Raw genomic sequence first — 20,084 nt, forward strand, 5'->3', positions numbered from 1 at the left:
AAGCATCAGATTTTCACACAAGTCTTAAAAGTAGATAAAGAGAACCCAGTTAAACAAATGAGACAAAAATATTAGACTTGGTCATTTATTTATTGAGGAAAATGATCCAATGTTACATATCTGTGAGTGGCAAAAATATGTGAACCTCTAGGATTAGCAGTTAATTTGAAGGTGAAATTAGAGTCAGGTGTTTTCAATCAATGGGATGACAATCAGGTGTGAGTGGGCACCCTGTTTTATTTAAAGAACAGGGATCTATCAAAGTCTGATCTTCACAACACATGTTTGTGGAAGTGTATCATGGCACGAACAAAGATTTCTGAGGACCTCAGAAAAGCGTTGTTGATGCTCATCAGGCTGGAAAAGGTTATAAAACCATCTCTAAAGAGTTTGGACTCCACCAATCCACAGTCAGACAGATTGTGTACAAATGGAGGAAATTCAAGACCATTGTTACCCTCCCCAGGAGTGGTCAACCAACAAAGATCACTCCAAGAGCAAGGCGAGGAATAGTTGTCAAGGTCACAAAGGACCGCAGGGTAACTTCTAAGCAACTGAAGGCCTCTCTCACATTGTCTAATGTTCATGAATCCACCATCAGGAGAACACTGAACAATGGTGTGCATGGCAGGGTTGCAAGGAGAAAGCTACTGCTCTCCAAAAAGAACACTGTTGCTCATATGCAGCTTGCTAAAGATCATGCGGACAAGCCAGAAGGTTATTGGAAAGATGTTTTGTGGATGGATGAGACCAAAATAGAACTTTTTGGTTCAAATGTGAAGTGTTATGTTTGGAGAAAGGAAAACACTGCATTCCAGCATAAGAAGCTTATTCCATCTGTGAAACATGGTGGTAAAATCATGGTTTGGGCCTGTTTTTGCTGCATCTGGGCCAGGACGGCTTGCCATCATTGATGGAACAATGAATTCTGAATTATGCCAGTGAATTCTAAAGGAAAATGTCAGGACATCTGTCCATGAACTGAATCTCAAGAGAAGGTGGGTCATGCAGCAAGACAACGACCCAAAGCGCACAAGTCGTTCTACCAAAGAATGGTTAAAGAAGAATAAAGTTAATGTTTTGGAATGACCAAGTCAAAGTCCTGGCCTTAATCCAATCGAAATGTCATGGAAGGACCTGAAGCGAGCAGTTCATGTGAGGAAACCCACCAACATCCCAGAGTTGAAGCTGTTCTGTACGGAGGAATGCGCTAAAATTCCTCCAAGCCGGTGTGCAGGACTGATCAACAGTTACCGCAAACGTTTAGTTGTAGTCATTACTGCACAAGGGGGTCACACCAGATACTGAAAGCAAAGGTTCACATACTTTTGCCACTCACAGATATGTAATATTGGATCATTTCCCTCAATAAATAAATAAATGACCAAGTATAATATTTTTTTGTCTCATTTGTTTAACTGGGTTCTCTTTATCTACTTTTAGGACTTGTGTGAAAATCTGTTTTGGGTCATATTTATGCAGAAATCTAGAAAATTCTAAAGGGTTCACAGACTTTCAAGCACCACTGTACTTGTTGAATTTTGATGCACAAGATCAAATCGACTTTAATTAATCCTTGATGGAGGAATTGAATTGTTTATTGTTAAGAGCAAGCGCTACAGGAAAAAGTCGATAAGGGCGTATAAATACATCACCGCAGTAGTTGTGGATATGACGCTGGTGAAATATGAGCAGTTGACTCAGATGTTTGGACTGTATGGAAACCTGCTCTGGCTTACACACAGTACATTTTCTCAAGAATGTCCTTAATCTTCACCCAGACTTCTCCATATAGAACGTGTCTCTTGAAATATGGATGAAGTCTGACTATAGCGCTGACCTACATTCTTCCACGAGAATCTCACAATCTCCAGAAATTTGCTCTCTCCATCTCGAAAAGCGAAGATGCTGAACCCTTGGATTCTTATTTCTGTCTCCTCTCTGGTTTCAGGTGAAACGCACTTTGTTTATCAATGGCATCTCGAAATATGCTGAGGAGATCCAGATCAAGCAGCACTTTGAGTGAGTAGGATTGCAGTTACACTTGTTTTGTCTGTTTTTTTTATAAAATGAATCAATGCTGTAGATTCTGCTCTCTCACAGCTTGTTTCACCACTCCGCCCTGCCTCTGATCAGGGAAACTCGGTTTGCGTTTCGCTATGGAAAGCCATCAGGAATGATCCTAACTCAAATGGTCACAGTTTCTATAATATGAGATTGACTGACTGAAATTACCCTTTGGTGTGGTTTAGGGTTTGTTTGTTTGTTTTTTTTCTTCTTCACCTTTCTGCAAACTGTGAACTTTTTTTGGAGAGGTTCAGGTTGATTAGTGGTGCTGGTCTCTCGATTACATTCATTATGTTTTATATTAGATATGGTTATTTTTTTTTCTTTTTAATCAGACATCTAGTTTTATGTTTGTTTACCTGACATGTTTCGATGTACTGTACGTAACGGTCATCTTCCTCAGAGTGTCACCGGATGTTGTTGGTGACTCATCTTATCAGCTGATGTTTCCGGACATCAAAATAAAAGTATACAGAAAACCCACACACACCGACCAATATTTAAACTGGACTTCCGAACACCCCATAATGCACAAAATATCAGTAGTTAGAACATTACATGAACGCGCAGCAATAATTACAGATCCACAGGACAAAGAACAGGAAAAACAACACATACAACCCCGATTCCAAAAAAGTTGGGACAAAGTACAAATTGCAAATAAAAACGGAATGCAATGATGTGGAAGTTTCAAAATTCCATATTTTATTCAGAATAGAACATAGATGACATATCAAATGTTTAAACTGAGAAAATGTATCATTTAAAGAGAAAAATTAGGTGATTTTAAATTTCATGACAACAACACATCTCAAAAAAGTTGGGACAAGGCCATGTTTACCACTGTGAGACATCCCCTTTTCTCTTTACAACAGTCTGTAAACGTCTGCGGACTGAGGAGACAAGTTGCTCAAGTTTAGGGATAGGAATGTTAACCCATTCTTGTCTAATGTAGGATTCTAGTTGCTCAACTGTCTTAGGTCTTTTTTGTCGTATCTTCCGTTTTATGATGCGCCAAATGTTTTCTATGGGTGAAAGATCTGGACTGCAGGCTGGCCAGTTCAGTACCCGGACCCTTCTTCTACGCAGCCATGATGCTGTAATTGATGCAGTATGTGGTTTGGCATTGTCATGTTGGAAAATGCAAGGTCTTCCATGAAAGAGACGTCGTCTGGATGGGAGCATATGTTGCTCTAGAACCTGGATATACCTTTCAGCATTGATGGTGTCTTTCCAGATGTGTAAGCTGCCCATGCCACACGCACTAATGCAACCCCATACCATCAGAGATGCAGGCTTCTGAACTGAGCGCCGATAACAACTCGGGTCGTCCTTCTCCTCTTTAGTCCAAATGACACAGCGTCCCTGATTTCCATAAAGAACTTCACATTTTGATTCATCTGACCACAGAACAGTTTTCCACTTTGCCACAGTCCATTTTAAATGAGCCTTGGGCCAGAGAAGACGTCTGCGCTTCTGGATCATGTTTAGATACGGCTTCTTCTTTGAACTATAGAGTTTTAGCTGGCAATGGCGGATGGCACGGTGAATTGTGTTCACAGATAATGTTCTCTGGAAATATTTCTGAGCCCATTTTGTGATTTCCAATACAGAAGCATGCCTGTATGTGATGCAGTGCCATCTAAGGGCCCAAAGATCACGGGCACCCAGTATGGTTTTCTGGCCTTGACCCTTACATACAGAGATTCTTCCAGATTCTCTGAATCTTTTGATGATGATATGCACTGTAGATGATGATCTGTTCAAACTCTTTGCAATTTTACACTCTCGAACTCCTTTCTGATATTGCTCCACTATTTGTCGGCGCAGAATTAGGGGGATTGGTGATCTTCTTCCCATCTTTACTTCTGAGAGCCGCTGCCACTCCAAGATGCTCTTTTTATACCCAGTCATGTTAATGACCTATTGCCAATTGACCTAATGAGTTGCAATTTGGTCCTCCAGCTGTTCCTTTTTTGTACCTTTAACTTTTCCAGCCTCTTATTGCCCCTGTCCCAACTTTTTTGAGATGTGTTGCGGTCATGAAATTTCAAATGAGCCAATATTTGGCATGAAATTTCAAAATGTCTCACTTTCGACATTTGATATGTTGTCTATGTTCTATTGTGAATACAATATCAGTTTTTGAGATTTGTAAATTATTGCATTCCGTTTTTATTTACAATTTGTACTTTGTCCCAACTTTTTTGGAATCGGGGTTGTACAACACGCGCTGAAGGCATGTCAATATCCACAGTGGGCAATATCCAAAGGGGCAGAACAGGTCAAAAACAACAAAACGCAGAAGAAAGAAAAAAAAAAGCAACAAACAAGAACACAGGGGAGTAGTAACATTACCATACATCAGAGGAATAACGGAACGCATTCAAAGAGCAATGAGGAAACACATTAACACACCTGTCAAACCACACACAACACTCCGTCAGATCCTGGTTCATCCCAAAGACAGAATACATCCGGAAAACAAATGCAACACCATGTATGAGATTCCATGCCAATCATGCAATAAAACTTGCATTGGGGAGACAGGGAGGAGCTTCACCACAAGGAAAAATGAACATAGAGTGCGAAAAGGAGACCGCTACAAGACAAACCCGAACAATAAAAGAAAAGGCACGACAGGAAAATTACAAGTCAGCCATAACAGATCACTGCAAAAGAGAAAATCACATTATGGACTGGGGGAATGCCAGAGTCATCCACACAGAAGATGATGATAAACATCAGCGCTGGATCAGGGAGGCCATGGAGATCTGAAAGCGAAGCCCGAAGACCATCAACCGGGATGAGGGAGCATACAAGCTCTCCCATACCTGGAGTGCCATCTTGCAGGGGACGAACAAACAGTAGAAGACATGACCGACCTGTCAAACCAGACAGGAAGGTCATGCCTTCGGAAACATCAGCTGATAAGATGCGTCACCAACAACATCCGGTGACACTCTGAGGAAGACGACAGTTACGTACGTTGAAACATGTCAGGTAAACAAACCTAAAACTAGATGTCTGATTAAAAAGAAAAAAATAACCATAGTGGAGCTGGTGTTTGAGTTGAATGAACATGCATGTTCAAATCTCCGTGGGTGCATGTGCTCTTCTGATGTGTGACATCTTGGTTTTGCAGGCAAGCCTACGAGAACTGTGTCGTGCTGGAAGCACGTATCTGCTACAACGTGGCCAAGCTCATGGCTCTCAACGCTGAGAGGTACACACTCCTCCTCCTTTTAATTCTCGGTCAGGGTCTTCCTGAAGTACTATAAGTACTTGTGAAGTAAGGATTAGCTCTGCATGAAGAACAAATACAGTGGGGCAAAAAAGTATTTAGTCAGTCACCAATTGTGCAAGTTCTCCCACTTAAAAAGATGAGAGAGGCCTGTAATTTTCATCATAGGTACACTTCAACTATGAGAGACAAAATGAGGAAAAAAAAAATCCAGAAAATCACATTGTCTGATTTTTAAAGAATTTATTTGCAAATTATGGTGGAAAATAAGTATTTGGTCAATAACAAAAGTTCATCTCAATACTTTATATACCCTTTGTTGGCAATGACAGAGGTCAAACGTTTTCTGTAAGTCTTCACAAGGTTTTCACACACTGTTGCTGGTATTTTGGCCCATTCCTCCATGCAGATCTCCTCTAGAGCAGTGATGTTTTTGGGCTGTTGCTGGGCAACACGGACTTTCAACTCCCTCCAAAGATTTTCTATGGGGTTGAGATCTGGAGACTGGCTAGGCCACTCCAGGACCTTGAAATGCTTCTTACGAAGCCACTCCTTTGTTGCTCAGGCAGTGTGTTTGGGATCATTGTCATGCTGAAAGACCCAGCCACGTTTCATCTTCAATGCCCTTGCTGATGGAAGGAGGTTTTCACTCAAAATCTCACGATACATGGCTCCATTCATTCTTTCCTTTACACAGATCAGTCGTCCTGGTCCCTTTGCAGAAAAACAGCCCCAAAGCATGATGTTTCCACCCCCATGCTTCACAGTAGGTATGGTGTTGTTTGGATGCAACTCAGCATTCTTTCTCCTCCAAACACGACAAGTTGAGTTTTTACCAAAAAGTTCTATTTTGGTTTCATCTGACCATATGACATTCTCCCAATCCTCTTCTGGATCATCCAAATCCTCTCTAGCAAACTTCAGACGGGCCTGGACATGTACTGGCTTAAGCAGGGGGACACGTCTGGCACTGCAGGATTTGAGTCCCTGGCGGCGTAGTGTGTTACTGATGGTAGCCTTTATGTAGTGAAAATTCATTATGTCTGATTATTATAACTATTAATTTAAGTTCGTTTCTTAAGACACGTATTTTTTAGTATGTTTTGAAGAAGGCGGAAGTGTTCGCCGAAACTGTCAACAAACAAGGTAACATACTAAAAAAATGTGTGTCTTAAGAAACGAACTTAAATTAATAGATGGTAGCCTTTGTTACTTTGGTCCCAGCTCTCTGCAGGTCATTCACTAGGTCCCCCCGTGTGGTTCTGGGATTTTTGCTCACCGTTCTTGTGATCATTTTGACCCCACGGGGTGAGATCTTGCGTGGAGCCCCAGATCGAGGGAGATTATCAGTGGTCTTGTATGTCTTCCATTTTCTAATAATTGCTCCCACAGTTGATTTCTTCACACCAAGCTGCTTACCTATTGCAGATTCAGTCTTCCCAGCCTGGTGCAGGTCTACAATTTTGTTTCTGGTGTCCTTTGACAGCTCTTTGGTCTTGGCCATAGTGGAGTTTGGAGTGTGACTGTTTGAGGTTGTGGACAGGTGTCTTTTATACTGATAACGAGTTCAAACAGGTGCCATTAATACAGGTAACGAGTGGAGGACAGAGGAGCCTCTTAAAGAAGAAGTTACAGGTCTGTGAGAGCCAGAAATCTTGCTTGTTTGTAGGTGACCAAATACTTATTTTACCGAGGAATTTACCAATCAATTCATTAAAAATCCTACAATGTGATTTCCTGGATTCTTTCCCCCCATTCTGTCTCTCATAGTTGAAGTGTACCTATGATGATAATTACAGGCCTCTCTCATCTTTTTAAGTGGGAGAACTTGCACAATTGGTGGCTGACTAAATACTTTTTTGCCCCACTGTACTTGGACAACCTTTTATTGTCATTTAGTATGCAACAAGTCTACACCAAACGGAATTTTGTTGCAATTTGGCTCCGCACAGAAGTGTATTAAATTATGCAGCAGCGAACATATTATAAAGTGCAATAGTATAAAGTGACCTGTGGAATTAGGAATGTTCACGTTATAAAGAGAAGTTTTGGGTTTGGAGTTCAGCAGTCTGGTGACCTGGGGGGAAAAAGCTGTTACAGAACTTGGTGGTCCTGCACCGAATGCTGCGGAACCTCCTTTCCAGGGGCCAGAGGGGAGAACAGTCTATCTATAGTGAGGGGTCACTGATGATGTTTCTGGCTCAAGACATGCAGCGCCTTGGTGCGATGTCCTGAATGGAGGGAAGAGAAGTCCCAATGATTTTCTCTGCTGTCCTCACCACCCTCCTCACAATCTTCCAGTCAGAGGCACTGCAGCCTCCACACCACACAGAGGTGCAGCTGGTCAGAACGCTCTCTATGGTGCTTCTGTAGAATGTAGTGAGGATGGGCGGGGGCAAGTGGGCTCTCCTCATCCTATGCAGGAAGTGCAGACATTGCTGTGCCTTCTTGACCAGTGACGCAGTGTTCACAGACCAGGTGAAGTTGTCCGTGATGTGCACCCCCAGGAACTTGGAGCTATTGACCACCTCCATGGCTGTTCTGTTGAGAAGTGGAGCGTGGCTGGGTTGTTTTTTCCTAAAGAATACCATCCCACTTGCAAATTAACCATTTGTTTGTGTGCACATGCCAGCCTGACGTACTATTAAGTAACCCCATTTTTAACCCCCCCCTTTTTTTAAATTTTTTTTTATAAATGTTTCAACCTTATTCTGTCTAGTTTGAAGAGGTTGCCAATCCTAACATTAAGCTATCTTATAGCACCTCAATAGCTTAATTGGAGCCTCATTTCATACTTGAAGAATTATTGCCAACAAAGTTGACCACAAATGGGTACTGATGGGGTAAAAAGGGTATATTTAATAAGGTCTATCAAACAGAGGGGGACCATCAGGGCCTTCTAGGCATTCAGAGAAGCCCAAACATATCAGCATTTCAGATATTATATTTAATTTCTTTCATTCTTCCATAATTTCATTATAATTATTCTCTCCTAATTCTAATTCAGCCTCCATTTTCTATCAAATTTGCTTCAGGAGTGAAAGGGTTACTGTCCTGAAAACATTAAAGTCAAGTTATCCAATGAGGGTCGGTCTGTCTGTCTGTCGTCTCTAGTCTGAGAAGAGTTTAGAGCTGCTCACTCATTGGTTAGGACTTCATTGCCGGGACAGAAGGCCATGGCAGTGTATGTTTATGTAGGAAGTGACAGATGACTGATTGGTTAAATCAGATTTTGATTTGTAGTGGGAGGGACCAAAAATGTATCGCCCCAGACCTGCTCGAAGGCTAATGCTAGCTTTACCTCGACTCAGCGCAGCAGTGAAGTCACCTTCTAGCCGGTGTAGCGTTCATCAGTAGTGTTAGCGAATGCTAATAAAGCGCTCAAGCCAGAGCTATCTATCGAGAGCAAGTAGCACAGGCTAACGACGGTGAAACTAAGATTTCTGTCTCCAGACTCTTCTTCCACGCTGCACGCTCGCTACAGTATTTTTCACTCAGACTTAAGTATTCATTTCCCTGTGTAATTTACTGAGTTACTTTTAAAATCAACATCGACAGCTACACACAACGGAGCGACCTGGCAGCCTGAAGCTAATCCCTTGCAAAATCTTTTGCTCGGTTCCTTTTCCTCGCCCTCCACTGTCCTGACATGCTGCAGTCGTGTAGGAATAACATTCCACAATAAAAATGGACCAATTTCTCCAGCCATCTAACCTGACTCTGATTCAGTGGGACAAGAGAATGTGAAATATTTATTGAATATGGTAGGCGAGTGTAAATAACGAGGAAAAACATCATCGATTTGGCATCATGTGCCCAAAGTTTGAGAAATGTGTTTTTACGAATAATTAGATATGGCTCTCGTGTTGTTAACTTGCAGTCCTGTGCAAAAGTCTGAGGCACGTGTAAAGAAATGCTGTAGATTTAAAAATGGCTTAAAAAAATAATGAAATGTTACAACATAAAATACTATAAACCATAATAAGTAAGCCATAATAAATCGATATGAAAAAAAAAAATCAATATTTGGTGTGAGATGACCCTTTGCTTAAAAAAAAAAAGGTCCAATGAGTGCAAAAGTTTGGGGTCACCCAGACAATTTTGTGTCTTCCATGAAAAGTCACACTTTTATTTCCCACCATTAGTTGTAAAATGAATAGAAAATATAGTCGAGACATTTTTCTGGCCATTTTGAGCATTTAATCGACCCCACAAATGTGATGCTCCAGAAACTCAATCTGCTCAAAGGAAGGTCAGTTTTATAGCTTCTCTAAAGAGCTCAACTGTTTTCAGCTGTGCTAACATGATTGTACAAGGGTTTTCTAATCATCCATTAGCCTTCTGAGGCAATGAGCAAACACATTGTACCATTAGAACACTGGAGTGAGAGTTGCTGGAAATGGGCCTCTATACATCTATGGAGATATTGCACCAAAAACCAGACATTTGCAGCTAGAATAGTCATTTACCACATTAGCAATGTATAGAGTGGATTTCTGATTAGTTTAAAGCAGGGGTCATCAAACTACGGCCCGCGGGCCGACTCCGGCCCGCCACCCCCCTTTGACCAGCCCGCCAGCCCCTCTGCCCCCCACCACTTGAACCGGCCCTATGAGGCAATCCCCAAAAGTGGTCATGGCCTATTTTTTTTAAATTGCTTTTTGGCAAATAATAACATGTCTGCATCTTGTATTTTGTTGATTTTATCAATTAAAATTTGATATTTAGTTATAAAATGAACTATTCATATTTTCCGAATTTTTGTCATATGCTCGCGATCAAGCAGTGACGGGCAGCGCACGCGCAGAGAACTGTCAGTGTTCAGGACAGCAAAATAGCTAGCGGTCAGCGAAAAGCTGACAGAGTGCAGAGTTTTTAAAGAACAGTGGACCACCGATTTATTTTTTCGTTCAGTGTAAGGACCATGCAGTTTGTCTTGTATGTAAAGAAAGTGTCGGTTTTCAAAGAATATAATCTGCGTCGTCACTATGAAACCCGCCACAAAGAGTATGCTAGTTTGTGAGGGCAAACAAGAGAAGACAGGATTTGGAGGATGAAATGCGGACTGGCTGCACAACAGAATGTATTCCTTCGCCAAACCTAGATCAACCAGGCTGCTGTCCGAGCTAGCTATAAGGTAGCTCACCTACTAGCTACCCATGGAAAGCCGTTTACTGATGGGGACTTTGTTAAAGTATGCATGCTTGCTGTGGCCGAGGAGGTGTGTCCCGACAAGAAGGATGGACTCAACGCGGTGAGTCTCTCCGCACCTACAGTACTATGACCAGGCGAACCGAAGATTTGGGGGACAACGTGTATGACCAGCTGAATATGAGAGCGTCAGAATTCGAGTTTTTTGCTTTGGCCATGGATGAGAGCAATGACGTGCAGGACACAGCACAACTGCTGTGATCTATTGATCTATTGCTCACATTATTATAATTTCACTGTTTTTTTTAATGTATTTATTTTATAGGCCTATTTATTTGACCTTTATTAAGTGCTGCACACAATTATTACTACTATTCTTAATAATATCAACAGGCCTACCTACAGTTTATAATTTTCCACTCGCCTTTGCCAGTGTCAATCACCTTAACTAGGCACATGTTTCTTACCTTGACAGCTTTGATTTTATTTTTATCAGAAAATAAATAAATGGAATATCTGTGGTATTTCAAATTAAAACAGTGTGAAGACTTGATAACTACTTTTGCAAACCACTAGTGAAGATAAACAAATATGTGCCAGGAATCAAGTGTTGATATAGTAGTGGGGATATAGTAGTGTTGATATAGTAGTGTGGGTATAGTAGTGGGGATATAGTAGTGGGGATGGCTGTGCCAGGCTAGTAATCTCTACTATACAATGAGGCCTGCTGGTGGTCATATTTGTCTGGGTCATACAATTCTGTTATATAGCTGATCCGACCCCGGACCCCCATCACAGTCTGGAACGACAATGTGGCCCCCAGAGAAAAAAGTTTGGTGACCCCTGGTTTAAAGTGATCTTCATTGAAAAGAACAGTGCTTTTCTTTCAAAAATAAGGACATTTCAAAGTGACCCCAAACTTTTGAACGGGTGTGTGTGTGTGTGTGTGTGTGTGTGTCAATCACACCCCATCACATTTAATTGTGTGCTGGAGCAGAAGGAAAAAACAAACCCCGAACATTTGGAACTCTAAAGTGTTTTTGTAATGTTTTTGACTCAATGTAGAAGTCATATAAAATAGAAATCTATAATAGTTTGTATGAAAAAACAGGGTGCCTTTTTGCACCCTACTGTACATCGCGAAATCAGTTGTGTTGCTTTAAATAATAATAAACTTGGAGCCAATTTAACACCGCTAATCTTACATTATGACCATCTGAAATAACATGAGAGAGAGATAACATTTAAAGAGAGTAATAATATTTAAAGAGAGAGAACCTCTTGTCTGTCCTCTCTCCTGTGGTGTCACCGGAGAGAGGAGGGGGAAAATGTAGTATGAATTAATGTCATATACAGTGGTGCTTGAAAGTTTGTGAACCCTTTAGAATCTTCTAGATTTCTGCATAAATATGACCTAAAACATCTTCCGATTTTCACACAGGTCCTAAAAGTAGATAAAGAGAACCCAGTTAAAAAAATGAGACCAAAATATTATACTTGGTCATTTATTTATTGAGGGAAATGATCCAATATTACATATCTGTGAGTGGCAAAAGTATGTGAACCTTTGCTTTCAGTATCTGGTGTGACCCCCTTGTGCAGCAATAACTGCAACTAAACGTTTGCGGTAACTGTTGATCAGTCCTGCACACCGGCTTGGAGGAATTTTAGCCCGTTCCTCCGTACAGAACAGCTTCAACTCTGGGATGTTGGTGGGTTTCCTCACATGAACTGCTCGCTTCAGGTCCTTCCACAACATTTCCATTGGATTAAGATCAGGACTTTGACTTGGCCATTCCAAAACATTAACTTTATTCTTCTTTAACCATTCTTTGGTAGAACGACTTGTGTGCTTAGGGTTGTTGTCTTGCTGCATGACCCAATTTCTCTTGAGATTCAGTTCATGCCCAGATGTCCTGACACTTTTCCTTTAGAATTTGCTGGTATAATTCAGAATTCATTGTTCCATCAATGATGGCAAGCCATCCTGGCCCAGATGCAGCAAAACAGGCCCAAACCATGATACTACCATCACCATGTTTCACAGATGGGATAAGGTTCTTATGCTGGAATGCAGCGTTTTCCTTTCTCCAAACATAACGCTTCTCATTTAGACCAAAAAGTTCTATTTTGGTCTCATCAGTCCACAAAACATTTTTCCAATAGCCTTCTGGCTTGTCCATGTGATCTTTAGCAAACTGCAGATGAGCAGCAATGTTCTTTATGGAGGGCAGTGGCTTCCTCCTTGCAACCCTGCCATGCACACCATTGTTGTCCAATGTTCTCCTGATGGTGGACTCATGAACATTAACATTAGCCAATACGAGAGAGGCCTTCAGTTGCTTAGAAGTTACCCTGCAGTCCTTTGTGACCTTGACGACTATTACTCGCCTTGCTCTTGGAGTGATCTTTGTTGGTCGACCACTCCTGGGGAGGGTAACAATGGTCTTGAATTTCCTCCATTTGTACACAATCTGTCTGACTGTGGATTGGTGGAGTCCAAACTCTTTAGAGAGTTTTGCAACCTTTTCCAGCCTGATGAGCATCACTGCTTTTTCTGAGGTCCTCAGAAATCTCCTTTGTTGGTGCCATGATACACTTCCACAAACATGTGTTGTGAAGATCAGACTTTGATAGATCCCTGTTCTTTAAATAAAACAGGGTGCCCATTCACACCTGATTGTCATCCCATTGATTGAAAACACCTGACTCTAATTTCACCTTCAAATTAACTGCTAATCCTAGAAGTTCACATACTTTTGCCACTCATAGATATGTAATATTGGATCCATCAAGCCATCTTCTACCGCTTATCCGGGTCATGGGGGTAGCAGCCTAAGCAGAGCAGCCCAGACTTCCCTTTCACCGGCCACCTCCACTAGCTCTTCCGAGGGAATACTGAGGCGTTCCCAGGCCAGCCAAGAGATGTAATCTGTCCAGCGTGTCCTGGGTCTGCCCTGGGGTCTCCTCCCAGTGGGGCATGCCCAGAAAACCTCCCTTGGGAGGCATCCAGGGGACATCCTAACAAGGTGCCTGAACCACCTCAACTGACTCCTTTCGATGTGGAGGAGCAGCGGTTCTACTCAGTCTCTCCGAATGAGTACTAAGGAGGAATATTGGATTATTTTCCTCAATAAATAAATGACCAAGCATATTTTTGTCTCGTTTTTTAAACTGGATTCTCTTTATCTACTTTTAGGACTTGTGTGAAAATCTGATGTTGTTTTCGGTCATATTTATGCAGAAATATAGAAAATTCTAAAGGGTTCACAAACTTTCAAGCACCACTATAAGAACTTTTTTTTTTTTTTTGCATGGTGTAATCCAGTAAGTAAGCCTTGATTGCTGTTGAAATGGATGTGACGTATGTTAGTACATACTGTGCAGCGATGTTTGTACACTGTGGTGACTGTAATAACAACTGAAGTGGGGACTGACTATCCTTATGGTTTTCCAGAGAGAGAGAGAGCACTTTTACAGACTTGCATACATTTAAACCACATGCGAAGCTCCGCTGCAAAAGCGTCTCATGTCTGTTTCAAGTCCTGTTCATTACTGTGCAACAACAGAGTATTCTGTTTCAAAAGACACACATTTTCTTAAAAATCGTTTACAACCTCATCAAATCATTCATTCATATATATATATATGGAGAGTGATTTGCGGAAAGGACATTTTGGATGGATGAAGGATCCTGTCAGAGGTGCCAAGTTTGCAAAAAATGTAACTTCCACTTAAATATCTTTTGATTGTGAATGAAAGTACTGCATACATCCTGAAGTAAAACCTACTGTAGTTAGTGCTTAAAAAAAAGTGGTTCTGAATTTAAACTGGTAAGTGTCCAAGTATAATAATTTAATTTAATTCTACTTTAATGACCACAAGGTCAAAACTGACACTACAGAAGCTGAGAGAGGCCCTTCATATAATCCTTTTTTTTTTTTTTTTTTAAATTCACCTTGTTATCCCAAGATAACGACATAATTCAGGATCTCGAGAAAACAACACAACTAATTCGAGATCTCAAGAAAACAAAACCGTTATTTCGAGATCTTGAGAAAACAAAACAATTATTTCATGATCTCGAGTAAACAGCTGAGAAATGGTTCATTCAGGTGCGCCAAGAGACTTGTGATATGCTGGCTTTGGGGCTATTTCTCATTCTGTATAGACGCAACTTTGCTCATTAGAATGTCTGGAATAATCGATCACCTAATAAGGCAATATTTTGATCCGGGGTTGACACAGGGAGAGATTACAGCCAATTTCTAAGTCTTCGTTGTCTGACCCACAGGGGGGCGCAGCTCTGCTAGAAATCTCAGCTGTTTTCTCGGTCATGAAATAATTTTGTTTTCTCGAGATCATGAAGTAATTGTTTTGTTTTTTCGAGATCACGAAATAATTTTGTTTTTTCGAGATCACGGAATAATTTTGTTTTCTTGAGATCTCGAATTAGTTGTGTTGTTTTCTCGAGATCCTGAATTAATTATGTCGTTATCTCGGGATAACAAGGTGAATAAAAAAAGATTATATGAAGGGCCTCTCGCGGCTTCCGTATGACGGTGCGTTTGACTCTTAAACATATAAGAACTTTTAGAGACATTAGTGCTGTAGATAGGGCTGTAGATTTGTCTCTGTCGAATAAGGGAGAAGAAACTCCAGCGTATATCTATAAATGTACTGGACCTAGTTACAGGAGTTAGTTGGTGTTCTTCAAAAACACAACCCCTCATGGACATGAATGTCATGCCAATTTTGGGCTTTCACAAGTTTGGTGACATTTGGTGTGCAAGTTTTTTAATTTATTTTGAGTTTCCTGAAATCAGCACAGGGTCGAAAATATACATACACCCACTGGGATAATTCATTTCGTGCTGACGAATCATTAAAGCTCGACTGCCTTTCACATTTTTTTTCCAAGTGTAGGTCATAAAAAGAATTTTCCCCGACACCCAATTATTTTTGTTTAGTGGACCGAAAGCTACTGAATTCGAATCTCAGACTTCTAATTTGATTTTTTTTTTTTAAATGGAACAATTAATGAATTTGTGGCCTTAAATTATCTGCTATTTTTTCCTGCTTCACCATAACCCAATACAAGATATGTCATGCATCACGTGGTGGGCTTTCCCCATTTACGCAAGGCATTGTGGGATACAAATTTGAAACAGGAGAGAAAAATGGAGGACGTGAGTGTGTGAATGAAACGTGAAAGACCCACGACATTAACGGAAAGCGAGAAGAAAAGATGTTGTTATATATGCAGGACCAAACTAATAAATATCGGCGCTCAGCGAGCACCATGGTGTGATCAGCTATTCGTTTAGGTTTAGTAAACCTGTGCATGTGCGCACACATGGACTTCCTCTGTCTTCTTGACTGCATGAAGTGAGCGATTTCATGCGTGTTGCTTTTTGCTCGAGAATCCCCTCAAATTTAACTTTCCAGCTGCAGAATGGTCTGATATTATTTTTGAGGTGTTACAGAAATAAACTTTTTTTGCGAGGTGCAGTTTCCATCAAATTCCGTGCTCTGATTGGCTGGCAAGCGGGTCCGTATCCTACGATACGGACCCCAGTTATGGACCTCTGGTGACTTGCTCGTTCACAACAACAAACGTAACGTTTTTTTGTCAACATTTATCTTTTTTATAAGCTTTATAAGATTATCAAAAATCTTATAAATTTTTGCCAGCATTTCTCAGGAGAATAGCATTAATGTTACAGCATGGATGGTGATAACAGTCTTCACAGCGAAAGCGAGTTTTACTACCCTGAGGGAGAAGAAATGAAATAAAACATTTCAGGAGAAAGCTAAAAACCTGTAACTTGCTAACGCCAAGCAAAAACATGGCTGAATCCTGAATGACTCAATTTTGTATAAACAGGGGACTACGTAGGCGGCAAAATGTAGTGTTTTTTTTTTTCCTCCTAGCATGGAAGTGCACTTGTATACCGAGGAGGAAGCAATTTGCATTACAGCCGTGAATGAGGATTCAAAATGGCGGCTCGGCTTGGTTTTCCCTTTCGGGCGCTCTCGTTTTCTGTTAGAATTTGGTAAAGAAAAAAGTAAATATATTATTTACCAGTTTAAGGTCAGTCCGTATGGTGAAATACCGTGACCTCGGCCTTGAATACTGACCTCGGCCCAGAGGGCCTCGGTCACGGTATTTGAATAAACCCTTTATCACTGTACCAGTGAAATTGACAATCAACCTGTCCTTACAGAGGGGGAACAGGACAGAAAGACAGGGGTAAAAGAAAAGGAAACAGTAGTAACATGAGGAGAGAAGAGGAGAAAAAAGCACCCCCCACATTATGCTCCTGTCAGGAGTACAGTGTGGGAACATTAAAAAAACCTCAGCGCATAAGCACACGCATAACACAAGTACACTTTCCAACACTTTACAACATGAAAACATGGGCCTTGAGGGGGGGAAAGGAGGGGGCAGTGAGGGGTAAGGGGGGGAGGGGAGGAGGTAGAGGTAACCCAGCGCAAGCAAGCCGCCATCCGCTCCTGCGGCCATGAGGGCGCTGGCCACGCACCCGCTTGCCACACTGGGGGTGAAAACGGCGACCACGGGAAGTTGAGGAAGGAATGCGAGAGTGTCTCCCAGCAGTGACCTTCAGGGGGAGATGTTGTCCCAGCAACGGCCTTGGCTGAGGCCGGTGCTATCTCAGGGAGCTGAATGTCAATAAGATAGAGATTGTTTGTTTGGTCTTTCAAACAGATGCAGTCTTGGCACGTCCACACCGCTCGTCCATATCTGTCCATTTCGTCCATTCTGTTCAATTTCATGATTTCATGATACGGACCTCCCAGCTGGTAAATAACACATCACATTGAGCAAATGTCAGAGGGAACTAAATTTCACCCTTTCTATTTTTTTTTATGAAATTGAAAGGCTGTCTCTCAAAACCCCAATATTACGATGACGTTTATGTCCATGATGTGTGTGTAAACTTCTGATCTCAGCTGTATGTAGGAAAGACTACTGAAAAGTAGATATAGAAATAAACCTGCGAATAGCTGATTACAGAGGGAGAAAATGCATTTCTTTTGCTAGGATTAGTTTTAATGCTTTATTGGTTGTGTGTGTGTTTTGTGACTTGCTACCGGATTATAATATTGTTCTTTGGAGGAAAAATGGGAGTGTCTTGTGTTTTGTCTGTCTGATTTACGAGACAGAAGGCACTGATAAAGTCTGGCCAAGTGCTAAGTCAGGACAAGTGATCTCTTGCCAAGGGCTTATTGATTGATTTGTAGTGTTCCAGGAGGGGTGTGTGTCCTTGGATGGGTGATGTAAATGAGCTGGGCCTGCTGATGCTCTAATTCTGACTGACTGATCCATGAGAACAGTAACACAGCTCTCTGACAGAATTTATGTAATGTGTGTGTGTGTGTGTGTAGGAAGAAGGCTGAGCGTAGTAAGAAGTTCTTCACAGATCTGCAGGCAAAGGAAAATATGCCCACAATGATCAACCCCAAACCGTGTGGCCACTTGTGCTGTTGTGCAATTAAAGGCTGCGAAGAGGTGAAGACCATGATATATCTCTCTCACACACACACACACACACACACACACACACACACACACACACAATTCAGAAGATTCAAAGTCAAAGAAGAAAAAAAATTGGTTTATTGTAACACACTGCGTACATACTTATATTCTCACACACTACACGAACACTAATAGATTTTAGTATAAATACGGAGGTGATCATAGAAAATCGCACACGCTGATTGGTCGAGAAATTCAGACTATTTCTCAATAATCACCTCGAGCGACTCGGCAAAATGGCAGCCGGTCGCTTAGTCACCGTAAGTGAGGAAGAATTACACATTATGAAAGAAAACGCTGTTCCTAAAAGCACTAAAGAGGCTACAAAGTTTGGTCTAAAACTATTTAAAGGTAAGGTGGGGTTGTGATTTTTATTTTACCGATTTCAAAACAAAGTATTTTATGTGACGCACGTCTGCGCTGCAAAGTTATTACATTTGCATACTGCTTTTGAAGTTCGAAATAAATTATTTCTTTAAATAATCATGTGTATTTATACTAAAACAATTATCCGCCTCAGTCTCGGTGACTATCTGTGAATAATAACCTCGACTTCATCTTGGATATTATTCACCGATATTCGCTTCACCTTCAGTAAATAATGAACACGTTGTATACACACTCAGCTCATGCACTAGTAATACAAACGCACTGCATAAACACCAATATCACGAACATACTGCATACATGCTCTCCATAAACACAAACGGCGATGGAACACTGCGTTCCTGCTCTTAACATTGTAACGCGCGCACGCACTAATTGCACTGTATTTGCGTGTACACTAATAACAATAGCACAGACTACATACACACTAATAGAATGTTAACATTGCAAAAATGCTGGCGCTCTTGGGATGCGCCACACATGCACGACCTGACGTTAATATCCTGCATGCACACTAATTACCCTGACACACTGTATATACACAGCACTGTAACACAGATGCACTAATAACCCTGTAACAGAAACAAAATGTCCTGAAGTTATTCCACGAAATCGAGTCGTACATGAGCCGATAGCCAATGAGGTGCGTAGTACTACCGAGTTGTCTCTAATGCCGCTTTTCCACTACAAACGCGGCTGAGTCGGGCTGAGCCGTGCCGTGCTGAGTTGGGCTGAGTCGAGCTGAGCGGGGCTGTTGGAGTTGCATTTCGACTACCACCGCGCTGAACCGTGCTGGCTGGAAGTGGGTGGACACATTGGGCGGAGTTAGCGAAAGTGGGTGGACGTCACATGATGTCGTTAGGCGGCGCAAACAGTGACATCAGTGATCTTTTAAGCGGTAGTCTCACGACCCGGATAGTAAACAATAAACATGGAGGACATGGAGTCGTTAGTGTTGCTGGTCTTGGTGCTGTGGCTTGTTGTCACCGACAACGCCAACAGACACTGGCAAGAGCGTATAAATGAGGCGAGGCGCATAAGGCTCCAGAAATTCTCGTAATTCTTCTTCTTCCGGGTTTACAGTGTTTACAGATCCCAGTGCTCGCGGGGCGTGTGTGGGCATGTGAGGACACTCCTCCTCACCAATCCGTGCACAGGGGAGTGTCTCCTCACGCCCCCAGCCTCACTCAGCTCGGTTTGGCTCGCTTCAGCCCCACTCCAAAACCGTGCGAGTTTTGGGTGCTAAGCAGGGCTGAAGCGAGCTGAGTCGTGCTGTTTTGAGATAGTCGAAACGCGAGCCGTGTCGGGCTGAAGTGAGCTGAAAAAGGTTAGTGGAAAAGGGCCATAAGCCGTGTACGACAAGGTTGAGTGGAATAACTGTTTTATTCTATCCACATTCACTGGATTTTGAGAAACGGAGCTTTTTATTTTTGCAAATTCGATAAATTAAAAACTTCTCAATCAATCAAATTTTATTTATATAGCCCTTTACAATAACCAAAAGGTACCCAAAGTGCTTTACATCAAAGCCATAAAACAGAACACCAAAACACATAAAACACAGGTTTTGACTGCGGAAGGTGCCACCGTGCTGCAGATTACCAAAAGCTTTTCAGAAGTACATGAAATAAAACAGACGAAACGAAGCACCCCTCAAAAACAAGACTCCCC

General features: G+C 41.7%; 1 protein-coding gene across 8 annotated transcripts in view; it reads left to right on the forward strand.

The window, feature by feature from the left end:
- LOC132899158 (CSC1-like protein 2) overlaps positions 1-20,084 on the forward strand; it is a 204,383-nt gene that overhangs the window by 151,836 nt on the left and 32,463 nt on the right. For all 8 annotated transcript variants that reach the window (XM_060940843.1, XM_060940842.1, XM_060940845.1 and 5 more), the window contains 3 exons: positions 1,952-2,022; positions 5,213-5,293; positions 17,873-17,996. In XM_060940843.1, coding sequence (XP_060796826.1) covers positions 1,952-2,022; positions 5,213-5,293; positions 17,873-17,996 — 276 coding nt within the window. The remainder of the gene's footprint in view (positions 1-1,951; positions 2,023-5,212; positions 5,294-17,872; positions 17,997-20,084) is intronic.

Source organism: Neoarius graeffei, chromosome 15 (assembly GCF_027579695.1).
Source record: "Neoarius graeffei isolate fNeoGra1 chromosome 15, fNeoGra1.pri, whole genome shotgun sequence".
Classification (NCBI taxonomy): Eukaryota; Metazoa; Chordata; class Actinopteri; order Siluriformes; family Ariidae; genus Neoarius; species Neoarius graeffei.